A 12,794-nucleotide genomic window follows, 5' to 3' on the forward strand; every position below is an offset into this window, starting at 1 on the left:
AGGGATCTACAGTTTTAAGCCGACTTTGAATAACAGATATTTTTTTATGAGGAGCTTTTTCATGGCAGAAATACAGTCGGAGGTTTGCCATTGCCTGGCGAGAAAAACCTTTTTTTTCACTTTGATGCTTCATGCACGGAGATTCGAACCTAAACACTTCAGAATGGTAGTCATGCACCAAACCATTCGACTACGGCGCCCACTCTTTATACAACATGTTAAGTCTAAATTTCCATCCGATCATCTAATATTACAAGCAATAGCTGTCATTTACTATGAGTTTGTGTGATTGCAAAGTTAACAGCCAGCCCAAATAAAATTTTGCTAAAATGTGTGCACGTATAGAATGTTCGGTCCGAACCAAATTTTGTCTTCCTTTCTTATTTGATTTCAGTCTTGGAATCAGATGAGCTCATACCTTCGAAGTTTTGCAAATATTGCCAACGCTGCTTTGTTCGCTCCATATGAGTTTGTAGCTTACTCAAATTTGTATACTCCCATGCGCTCATAAATATGCAACGGATTTCATTTATGAGCTGTAGACGTACCAGATGACAGGAGCAATAATTTATTTGACATCACATGCACATCATGCGAAATTCTGTAGCTACGTAGCAAATATGTAGTAGGTAAAGTAAGTACAAAGTCAATATGTTTGTATAATGTACACACATACATATTATAAATATGTATTATGAGTATAAAAGCGCGTACCCTAGTTTCAAACTCAACCAGTTGATTAACTCAGCCAAAGCAAAGAGTTGCTATTTTAGCAAAATGTATAAACCAACTTGGTGGGAATTTTGCGCTTCCTTGCTAATGTTGGCGACACTGTTTCAACAGTGCTCAGGCTCACAGCGCTTTTGCGGAAAAGCGTTACCAGAAGCGCTCGATCAGATTTGTTTTAATGGTTACAATACGAAAATTAAAAAGTCAAGTAAGTCAAAGAGTATGCAAGTAAGATAAGGCAGTCAGGTGTTTTAAGAGAAGAATAATATGTGTTTCGGCCGAGTATAATATGAAGGATTGTCTTGCATATAAACGGTTAAATGAGTTAGAAGATAAATATCGAGAAGACACTAATGAAGCCGAATATTGCCTTCTGCTACTGCTAAACGCGTTTTGAAAAAAAAAAAAATGTTACTTAGGTAGTCTTATCTCAAAGTGAAAAACTAGTACAAATAAATTAATTTATAATAACACTGAAAGCGGAGTGTATTGGGTTACTTCTAAGTGTTGACTTCATATTTGTTGTGCGGTCGGTGATGCCAATTCAACATAGCAAGCTACAAGATTAAGTAGCACGTGCACACAATGGAACTTTAATACACGATTTGAGGTTCTGGTTATCTCCCTCAAAGGTAACGTGAATTACTTAGCAAAAGCGTGCGTCTTCAGTTCGTTACAACTTGAGTTTTCTTAAGTCACAGAGCTATGCCATTCAAGGCAATAATCAATAGATGCCCTCAATTTCAGCCGGATGTGCAGCAGAGTTATGTAGATAGGATCTCTCCATTGTCACGTCCCATACATACTTGTACATAATAAAAGGTTTTCCAATAACAGGTGTTATTTTGAATAGCCCGCTATTTCGGTAGATGCCACTTTTGAAACTGTGATTTTTTGATATTTGACAATTAGAAACTACGCCATTAATAAAAATGGAACGATACACGCTTAAACAACACATTGTAATTATTAAAACTCACTATAAAAATAGTGAAAATTTGGCAGAGCCAGTTTGTAAAACTCGACAGTTTTTGGGTAATCGTGAAGCACCTTGTCGGACCGCAATACTGCAATTGGTGAAAAAATTCCAACTGTTGGGACAAGTTAGTGATGTGAAGAATAATACCCGTGCACGTCGCTCAAGAACAGTCGAAAATATTGTTGTTCTAGCCGAAAATGTTGAAGAAAACCCAGGTTTGTCCATTCCTCGTCGTTCTTTGGAATTAGGCATTCCACAAACGACATTACACCGTATTTTGCATAAAGATTTGGGTCCTAAGGCTTATAAAGTCCAGTTAACACAAGAACACAAGCCGACCGATCATCAACAACGTCGTGTTTTTGCTGGTTAGGTCAATGAAATGCATGAAAATGATCAGGAATTCCATCTTACGTCATGAGTGATGAGGCCCATTTCCACCTCGGTGGCTTCGTCAACGAGCAAAATTGTCGGATCTGTGGCTCAGAAAATCCAAGACTTATTGTTGAAAAGTCTCTCTATCATCAACTTGTGACTGTTTGGCGCGGGTTATGGTCTGGCGGAGTCATCGGACCTTACTTTATCGAAAATAAAACTAGAGCAACAGTTACAGTGAATGGATTGCTCTATCGAGAGATGATTAACGATTTTTTATGGCCAGAATTGGATGGTATTGATCTGGACAACGTTTATTTTCAACAAGACGGCGCTAAGTGCCACATAAGCAACGAAACGGGAATAACACCTCTTATTGGAAAAGACTTTACTTATGCATATTAAATTTTCAAAACATCTGCTTAACCATTTTCTCCGTCGACATTTTGACCTTTAATTGTCGACTCTTGCTCACTGTTCCAGGTACTAACGACAGCTATATAGGTATACTTATACATTCAAATCAAACATCATCACTCCGTTAGTAAAACTCACGTTTTTACTTTGAGAATAGTTGAAGAGCTATCAGGGTTGCATATTAGACACTTGCAGACATTTTTGGTAATACCCAGCACTTCGGCATTCCATATTCTTAACCCAATCATAGCTGAAATATTTCCTGCGTCAACATCCTTTTCGCCTTTCTCCCGCAGAATTTATCCTTTGAACACGCCAAGCGCCATCTGACTGCCTGTTGAAAAGATTTTAATGTAAGAATGTCTAGCTGATCCAAAAAAGCTTTGCTCGGAAAGGCAGATGCTTTGCTGAATTTGAAGGCTGGAATCGGTCTGAATAGCAACGTGGCAGTCCAGGCAAAATAATTTCATCCGGGCGAGTATACGAGTGTGTATAAAAGAACCGACTGGAACTGCACTTTCGTGCCATAATACGTTATTTCTTTCATGGCAAATAATAAAAAGCAAATTTCTCATAATATATTCTTTTTCCATCCGACCACTTGAAGTCGCAATAACGAATGTCCTCATAAGCCAATTCTCCTACATTTAAATAACTATTAATTCCTGTCAAATTGCCAATTTCTGTATTTCCAGTGGAATGGGATGACTACACCAACAATGAAGTCGGAGTAGAGCTGCCGCTCCCCTACGCAAAATGGCCCTTCCTGGCTAAAGTTCATGGTGGACAAGTTAATTTGAAGGCCAATCAACGTGGTCGTCGTCATGGCGTATATGATGAATGCTGTCGCAAGGGTTGCACCTACAATGAGTTGGTCTCTTACTGTTTGTAAATTTTATCTGGATCAGAATAACAATTCTTCTCGCAAGAGATTATGAGGAGAGTGGCTAAGAAGAAGTTACGCTTGAAAATATTCAATGTAAATCACTCGTTGCTAAAAGTTTTTTTATTTATGCTTCTGAGCCATATGCTGCAATGCAGAAATATAAAAAAATAATTAATGAAAATAATTAAAAAAAAATAATAATAATAATGAAAAAGAAACACAATAAAATTTACCATACGCTGTCTCATATATCCTTTATCGTTCGTGTATAGCTCAATTACCTAAATTGTTATTTATGTATTTGTACTCGTCTAAAACGAAATGTTCATAAATAAAATATGTGCGCAAATTTGGAAAAATAAGGGAAAGCACCTCTGCTACAGAACTGCAATATCTGTAAACGCAGTTGCAAAATATTCAGACGATTTTAGTGTATCAATTTAAATGAAAATTGTATGTCTGGCCAAGTGTCGATTGTTATAAATTGCCGCACAATATTGCCAAAGAATAAATACAATTTTGCATAGTTGGCCAATAACAGCTGTGCTTTCCACAGCGCTATTCCCACCATTGCTGCCGTCCTGCCCCCACTTCAGCCTCTACTTCTATTACCCGCAACATTAAACGTTGGCACGGGCAACAGCAAATGCTTTTCGCGCTAGTACCGCCATTCTTGGCACTTTTTTCAGTGTTGTAATTGACGTTGACATTGCTGCAGTCAGTTTGTCAGATTATGCTTTGCTGGCCATCTGGCAAATGTAACTATCCTGTTCACAACGTTCATGCCTTGCTCGATTTTGTGTTGTTGCTTTTTTCTCAGTATATTCTTGGTGGTGTCCTTTCTACTTTACCCAAGCAACTCGGTATCTCTGGTGCGCCTTTTACAGATAGCTAAAATTAATTTCATACTTATTGGCTATTTTTCATTCTCCGTTCTCTTCCCTTCGTTGTTTGCAGTTCTCCAGTTGGCGGTTTATCATATTACTACTCATACCTTCTTCTGCCCCTTCCTCGCCAACCATTTGAACGTGCAACTGACTGACACTTTTCTGTTGTCCAATTTGAGCTCAGCAATTTTTTCGTAAAATGTGTGTTGAAAAGCTAAAATTCAATGTTGACAGTCGAGATTTTTAGCTCATTGGTGAATGTCTAATCTGTGCACGAAAACGTTTGAATTGGTGTCTGTGTAATTCTGCATATATACAGATGTACTTATCCACAAGTACCTATGTATGTATCAAGATATTGTGCTGTACATACACATTCAAGCAGCACTTATTCAAAGAACTTCCTCTTGTCTACTTTTTTCTCTGTCTCTCTATACTGCAGGTTATATATTTTCAAAAATGGAGATCTGGCTAAGATTTAAGATTTTTCAGTAAACTTCATGCTAACATAAAAATCATATTGGGGATCCTAGAAAGACTTATTTTTTAAATCATGTAGTTGGCATAATATAATACATTATTTTGTATGGGCTCGCTATTGGATGGCCAGCGCCTAAGAAGGCTATTTCTGGAGTAAAATGTAAAGAGGGATTTAGCATAAACATTCTGTAAAAAGTAACAGAAATTTTTCCATAAAACGCAAAATAATTGCTTAATCATCAAAATTTATTTTCTCGACTTCAAAATAAGCATCATTCGAAGCAACGGTTAGTTCAGTCATCAAATCACCTTTCAAATGCGTTCAGCTCCTTAAGCAAAATCTCCATAATGGCCTCTATCGACTCAAAGCGTTGTCCGCGGAGTGGCAATTTAAGTTTTGGGAAAAGGAGAAAGTCACAAGGGGCTAAATCCGTTGAATACCGTGGTTCTTCGATGATATTTGCCGAGTTTTTGGTCAAAAAAGTGTTCTCAATTTGAGCCTTGTGAGACGCTGCGTTATCATAGTGCAAGATTCATGAGTTTTCTTTCCACAAATTGGGGGGTTTCTTAAGCACATTCACTATCAAATGTCGCATAGCTTCCAAATAATATTCTTTTTTTACCGTGCAACCATTCGGAACGAATTCCCCGAGCACCAAACCAAGATAATCAAAGAAAACGAGTAGCATCAATTTCATTCCTGACCGACTTTGACGTGGTTTTTTGGGTTTCGACTCATGTGAGTAGCGCCATTCAGCCGCCTGTTGACTGGCTTGCGTGTCAAACTCGTATACCCACGTCTCATTACCTGTTATGATGTTCTAGATAATAAAGCACACTCGCCATAGGCTTTGTGCAACATTTTCAACGATTCGGCACACGAAATCGCTTTCAAAACACAGAATTTAAGATAAATTCTTTGTTCAATATTTTTATCCACACCCGCGGTTGACTGATGTATTTAAATGCCAAAAACAAGGTAATTGACAGATCACGCTCAAACTCTGCGACACTCTAGAGGGCGGTTGTACCAACATTCCAGCAAAAAAAAGTTAGACATATGGGTAACGCGCGCTTTTTAAATGAACAATCCCCATATTTTTTGGCAGAATGTACTTCTACAAAAGCAGGACAGATCTAATACAATCGAGCTGAGCACAGCTCAACCATGACAAAGGAGTCATTAGATTTACATACACAAAAATTCTAGATGGCGTTCAAAAAATATGCGTCCATTCCGCTTTACTACTCCTTCATTCTGTTTCACAAACAAATTTTCCACAGAAGAGATCCAAGCGGGAAACACTAAGTGCCGTTTATTTTAATAAAGGGGCTTAAGCTTAGGAATGCGGTAGGTAGTAGGATTGATCATTTACAAATCATTTACTCTCCTAAAGGTCATATCAAATGTAAGAGAGTCCTCAATGAGCTAGTTTAGCAATGTGGGACAAACCGAGCAAACTGCGCCACGATTAAATTTGCGAGTGGAGGGAAAGAATCCTTCATGGAAACTCTGTAAAAAAAGTAAACCACTAATATTTTATAAGTACCTGCTACGGAATCTACCTGTCAAATAAAGAGACAAATCTGGTTGAAAGTGGGGGTAGCAAATGTCCATCTTGTTAAAATATCCTAATTGTTTTTCCATTCCATTGACAGTTGACATTATAGCAGTACGCTGCCTGATGGACATACATTCATCAATTTTTAACGCAGCAGCGGACAGCGTTGTAAACTCTCTCTGCCAAGCGTTGTAAACTCCCTCCGCCATTGCTCCTCCCTGATGACGATGTGACACTGATACTTTCCGAAATCTTTTTTCGACTGCATAGATTCTGCATACAAGTACTTACGCACATATCTTTTAAGGAAAGAGGGACAAACTTTATAAAACCGTTAATGTTTTAGTAAAATTGAATTTGGACTGCTTGTTAATTTTCGCAAAAAAGACAAAATGAAGGTTATATAAAGATTATATTGTACCTGAAAGAAATTAATCCTTAACATATGAAAAATAGCCACCGTGTTTTCAATACCATTAAAGTTTGATCTAAATGTGGTGCGGAGTTTGATTAACCTTCGGTAGACACCCCAAGTTTTTTAAGTAAACGAAATACTGGGAAATTTTCACCGCAATTCATAAACTGTTTTGCACAGAATTATATTTTTCTGTTAGAATTTAGATAAAATAAATTTTAAATTAATTGTTTAATTTATTTTAGTCAAGGACGTCAGATAATATAATGTAATAACATGCCTGGATTTTATTCACATAAAGGAATTTTTATCAGAAATAGGTTTTGTGTTCTATAGAAAAAAATATATAGGGCAACTATCTTGGACTTCAGAAAAATATATAAACTTCAGAAAATTATATAAAAATAAAGAGCAATGATAGCAATATGGTCTGGAAGTTGGCCTCTAAAAGAAAGTGAGGTGGAAAAGTTTTTATCTTTTTCTTTTGACATTGATTGTACATGCAAAAAAAGGACGCGAACTACACATTGGGGCAAATGTCACCCAATCACTTTTTAGATATGAATAAATTCGGTGCGCACCAACTACTGAGGAATTCGTGGAGTAAAAACGTAGTTGCTAAAATACAGATAATTGATTGCCATTATGATTGCCAAACCAGGAAAGGATCCACATATTTTTTCTTCATACCGCCCAATCTCCTTGTTGCCACAAATTTCAATACTACTAGAAAAGCTCATTCTAAATCGCTTAAAACCAATAATTGAATTTCGCAATCTGTTAGCTTCACGCCAGTTTGGATTCCGCTGTAAACACTCCACCATAGATCAGGTGCACAGAATTACAGCTGAAATAGAAAAATCGTTCGAAGAGAAAAACATATGCTCAGGGTCTTCCTGGACTTCGCACAAGCATTTGACAAGGTTTGGCATGAAGGCCTTATCAACAAATTGAACTCATGCCTGCCACTTCAATACAGTGCATTTATGAAATCGTTTATAACTGAACGGTATTTTCGCGTAAAACAAGGGAATGAGTATTTCAAATTGCAGAAAATAAACGCTGGCGTGCCGCAAGGAAGTATCCTTGGACCCCTTCTTTACCTCATATATACGAAAGATATACCAATCGCCACCTTTGCTGACGACACAGCAATCCTCGTAACAGGAAAAACCGTCGAAGTAGCTGCAACTAAACTTCAAATCGCTATAGACGCAGTAGAAAAATGGACGAAAATTTGGCGAATAAAATTAAATAGTAACAAATCAATTAATGTGACCTTTACCAATAAAAAAGTAAACCATCACCCAATAATGCTACTAGGCGCTCCAATCCCGTACGCAAATACTGCCAAATATCTTGGTATAACCCTCGATGCTAAGCTACGTTGGAAGAAGCATATAAAAATAAAACGAGCGAACTTAATTTGAAAATATTAAAAATTAACTGGCTCATTGGACGGAATTCAAAACTCTCCATATATAACAAAATAATGATATACAATCAAATTATCAAACCCGTGTGGTCTTATGACGCTCAAATTTGGGGCTGTGCCAGTCAAAATAATATTAACATATTTCAACGGTTTCAAAATAAAATTATCAAAAATATTGTCAACGCACCTTGGTACGTTCGCAATGCAGATATTCATCGTGACCTCTGCATTCCTACGGTCGCTGAAGTTATTAAAATACAAGCAGAAGCCCACTCTATGAGGTTCCAGAGGCACATTAACGAGGAAGCCAGCAAACTTCTTAACACCGCAGGCCTAACCCGACAACTCCAGCGAAAAAAACCATATGATCTTATCGGTAGTTAATGTAAAGAAGAGACTTTAAAATTCTCTTCATAAAAACCCCACAAAATTGTTAAAATCATGCTGCTTGTTAGTTTCCCTTAAACTAGTTGTAGTGTTAACAAACATTGTGTACCTATATATAGTTAAATGTTTGTAATAAAAAAATAAAAAAAAAAATAAAAAAAATACAGATAACGATACATTTTAAAATGTTAGAAATAAACAAAGTACAAACCGTCAAACATTTTGGGTGACTCACACCCCATTGTGTCTGCCGAAGGTTAAGTGAGCATCGAAATACATGCATTTACCTAATAGTCCGGTCAATTTAGATATTCGAAGCTACTAAAATTAGAAACATATGTAAAAACAAAATTTAAAGCTCCCAATCGATCCAGCCGGGGGGGAAAAAATGACTCGAGGTCAAAGGTTAAAAAAATGGATTTTTCGTGAATTTCTCGAAAACGGCCAGTTTTATCGCAAAATGAACTCCGACAAGAAATGTAGATCATAAAATTATCTACAAAAAATGTATCGTTCGTTTAGGGGGAATTCCCACGCAAAGCAGGTATACGATCGTAGCCACACACACAATTGAACAGATGGGCAGCTGTCGTTTCAAGGTTACACTAGCATATAAAATAAGCGACTGGGTTTCATTATACCTAATATTCTGAGAATTATATGTACTTATATGTACTTATGTGTATGTTTCATATTTTAAATCTCAGTTAAAATCACCGATAGAAAGAATAGATAGGTGCTTACTTATATTACAGCTACAAAAAATGAGATACGTGGCGTGCTTATACATATTATAACACTTGCAACTCTTTACTTTGCTATATCTTAGAAACGGTGGTATTTAGGGGAAAAATCATTGATACTTTCTTTGTAGATCATTTTATGATCTAAATTTTTTGTCGAAGTTCATTTTGCGACAAAACTGACCGTTTTCGAGAAATTCACGAAAACCCCATTTTTAACCTTTGACCTCGAATCAATTTTTTTCCCACGGCCAGATCGATTGGGTGCTTTAAAATTTTATTTTTACATATATTTTGAACAATTTCATCCATTTTCAGCTTGTTATGAATTCTGGTAGCTTTACCCTTACGTTTTGGCCTAATTTGACCGGATTATAATTTGCATTTCAGTTTTATGCTGTAAAATATAACCGTTAAGTGAAGAAAAAAATACCTATATGCACACTTGTACAAAGAAGTTCAAAAGGTAAGGGAAAAAATAAAAAAGTTTGCTTAGATCATTAATTTTAAATAATGCACAGTCATTATTACGGATAACAGGTGGACAATATTCCAGTCATAGAGTTTAAAAAGTTGTTACATCTACAAGTATTGCTCAAATCTACCATAATTGGTACTACTACATCTTTCCACAATTTAATTTCATTTTGCATTTTACGTTATTGCATTTGTCCATTTCACGAAATCATTTCATGAAATGTGATCAAAACACAAGATTTTGGCTCTTCGCTAGAGGGTAATGCACGTCGTTCTACGTGTGAATTGAACAGATGCATTCTATTAATCACGAATATTATCTATGAATTTGGCATCATTTCATGAATTGGTGATTTGCTAGTTTCCAATTGCATTTCCTGAAATGACTTCATTGATGGACATACGCATAAATTAGTGTCAGATGCTATTTTCGAACTTTGGGTGTGCATTTTCCATCGTTGTCTTGCTGGAAAAGCTTTTTAGGCGGGATTTTCGTATTCGGTAAACGGTTACATGACCTCTATCGTGGTTTTTGCATATTTGTAGTTCGTACAAAAGCTTACAAAAGATATTTCGTGTCCGGCAAAATTCAAACTTAGAGCTCCGTTATAAAAAAATTAAATAATGCTAAATAGGCGCATCATTATCCCAGTACTCGTCGTGTAATATGTTAGTCGTATGAAAAACCATTTGAAGCAATGTTCCTTCCTATCTATATATATTATCCCAGTACTCGTCGTGTAATATGTTAGTCGTATGAAAAACCATTTGAAGCAATGTTCCTTCCTATCTATATATATATATATATAATTGGCGCGTACACCCTTTTTGGATGTTTGGCCGAGCTCCTCCTCCTATTTGTGGTGTGCGTCTTGATGTTACTACACAAATGGAGCGACCTACAGTTTTAAGCCGACTCCGAACGACAGATATTTTTATGAGGAGGAAACTGTGTGGGTATTCCAGGAAGCAGCCGTGTCCGGGGAGTATCTGAGTTAGGTAGTAGTTGATGTCGCCATGCTTGAAGCATAGCTTCGTATCAATTATGGCTCCGAGATACTTAATCACCTCCTGTGAGAATAATTCGTGTCCACCAACCGTAATCGACATAATCCTTTTTTGCTTCCGTCCGCTTCAAAGCACGGCCTGCGTTTTTGGGGCTGCCAGCTCCAGGCCCGCATTGCAGAAACATCGCTGTGCTCTACTTAAACATATAGGTATTACATGTATGTATATAATTTACATGCATATATTGAACTACTGCATAACTAGAGCAGGGCCACACAGAAGTACACAGTAAAAAAGTATTTACCAAAATCAGGCATGCGCTGCTATGTTATGAATATAACGCTACAAAACCAGTTGCCATACTTAAGAAGTATCAATTTCGATTTGTGTACTTTGGATTTGGATGTAAGTAGACAAAATACAGAAATGTAGTTTAATAATGAATTTTCTTAGTTTGGCTCAAATACAAGGCGAATTTCGCAAAAGCGAAAATTTAACTGAGTCAAATCTTCTGACGTTGGGGGCGAATTTACGTCACCTCACCGATGGATAATCGTAAACTCAAATTGTTCATATTATCTTGCCACTGATTTAAGATGATTTGGCACTAAAAACAGATTTGTCAAACGATGGCATAACAACATGGCCGCCGTAGCCTATCAGCACCTAATTGCTTTTACGGGAAAACTCTATACCTGTAATCACATAGTAAAATCTATATTTACTGCATGAACTGAACTGAAAAATCAAATGACGCTTGTTTTTACACATAGCTGAAATCAAATGTTTCCCATTTCTGTGTTGGAGAAATCCACGTGGACGTACCTATTTGTGCGTAAGATGTTCTAATACATCTCCTCATTAGTAAACATATGAGTGCGCTCATAAATATGCAACATATTAAGAAAATTGTTCTTGAATTAAATTTACATACGCCAAGCTGTGTGTGTGTGTGAACAGCTATGACATTTTGTGTATAAAAGCACAAGCAGAAGGTGTAAACACATCAATTGTTTGACATAGCTTCAATAAAAAGTTGTGCCACTTAAAAAATTGTTTATAAAAAAATATTATTAATAATAATTTAAATATTTGTTAAATCATGTTAGCGCTGAATTTGTTGAAACTCTACGCTTTGCTACTTGTTTTGATAGTAGGCTTGCAGCAAAATACTGCCCAGCGCACAGTTTGTGGTCCGGCCTTAGATGCGGTACTTAGTACTCTTTGCCAGTACGGTTATAATACAAAATTCAAGAGATCAAGTGAGTATATATCATAAAATATGATAAAAGTGGAATTGCACAAATATAAAACATACGACGATAATCGATATTAAATAAATATTTCTTAATTTCTATTTCATTATCGGAAATATTGAAACTGATCGAATTCTAGTGGATTTGGATGAACATAACGGCAATGAGCTGGTAGAAGAACTGCCCTTCCCGTATGCAAATTCGCCATTCTTAGGCAAGATACACGGTGGCTATGTTGATACGTTGGCCAAAACACGTCGCCGTCGTGACGGTGTCTATGATGAATGTTGCAACAAGGGATGCACCTATAACGAAATCCTATCGTACTGCAATCGATATGAAGATTTAATTCGCGGCCTTTAGGCTTGTAAAATTATAAATACGAAAGGAATTAAACAAAAGGTAGAAAAGTGAGGGATGTACGTGAATGTATATGCATACAATTTTAAAATGCTGTTGATAAATTAAGATTTGTGTTTAATTTTCATAATAATAAATATTGTGTTTGCAAATACAAATATGGAATATGAATACGAAGAGAAATATTTGAAAAGGAAGCACTCTCTATGGCGGTATTGTCATTTACGCCTTGTATTTTACTATTGGTGTACATCGTAAGACGGTAGAAATGCGTGAAAAATACCGAGTGTCCATTAGATGAGTGTCCTTAATATACAATTTAGAGATTCATGAAATTTTGAACCTTCACCACACCAACACTGGAGCTAATAATTCTTCGATCCACCACGCAAGTGACG

The 12,794-nt window shown here is 36.5% G+C and overlaps 2 protein-coding genes across 2 annotated transcripts; both read left to right on the forward strand.

Annotated features, from left to right (window-relative positions):
- The first annotated feature begins 749 nt into the window (after positions 1 to 749).
- On the forward strand, positions 750 to 3,411 carry LOC129242774 (probable insulin-like peptide 1). Its single transcript, XM_054879606.1, has 2 exons — positions 750 to 937; positions 3,196 to 3,411. Exons 1-2 carry the CDS (start codon positions 778 to 780, stop codon positions 3,390 to 3,392), a joined length of 357 nt encoding a protein of 118 aa, XP_054735581.1. The 5' UTR covers positions 750 to 777; the 3' UTR covers positions 3,393 to 3,411.
- Positions 3,412 to 11,809: 8,398 nt separating this feature from the next.
- Positions 11,810 to 12,506, forward strand: LOC129242798 (probable insulin-like peptide 3). The gene is made up of 2 exons (XM_054879647.1): positions 11,810 to 12,042; positions 12,176 to 12,506. Exons 1-2 carry the CDS (start codon positions 11,883 to 11,885, stop codon positions 12,397 to 12,399), a joined length of 384 nt encoding a protein of 127 aa, XP_054735622.1. The 5' UTR covers positions 11,810 to 11,882; the 3' UTR covers positions 12,400 to 12,506.
- The last annotated feature ends 288 nt before the right edge of the window (positions 12,507 to 12,794 follow it).

The sequence above is a fragment of the Anastrepha obliqua genome, chromosome 3 (genome assembly GCF_027943255.1).
Source record: "Anastrepha obliqua isolate idAnaObli1 chromosome 3, idAnaObli1_1.0, whole genome shotgun sequence".
Taxonomy (NCBI): Eukaryota; Metazoa; Arthropoda; class Insecta; order Diptera; family Tephritidae; genus Anastrepha; species Anastrepha obliqua.

Excerpts from the sequence above, each read along its gene's own strand:
- LOC129242774 (XM_054879606.1), top strand. The coding sequence starts at position 778 with ATGTATAAACCAACTTGGTGGGAATTTTGCGCTTCCTTGCTAATGTTG. Across the intron at positions 938-3,195 it reads TACGAAAATTAAAAAGTCAA|TGGAATGGGATGACTACACC; the intron begins GTAAGTCAAAGA and ends CTGTATTTCCAG.
- LOC129242798 (XM_054879647.1), top strand. The coding sequence starts at position 11,883 with ATGTTAGCGCTGAATTTGTTGAAACTCTACGCTTTGCTACTTGTTTTG. Across the intron at positions 12,043-12,175 it reads TACAAAATTCAAGAGATCAA|TGGATTTGGATGAACATAAC; the intron begins GTGAGTATATAT and ends ATCGAATTCTAG.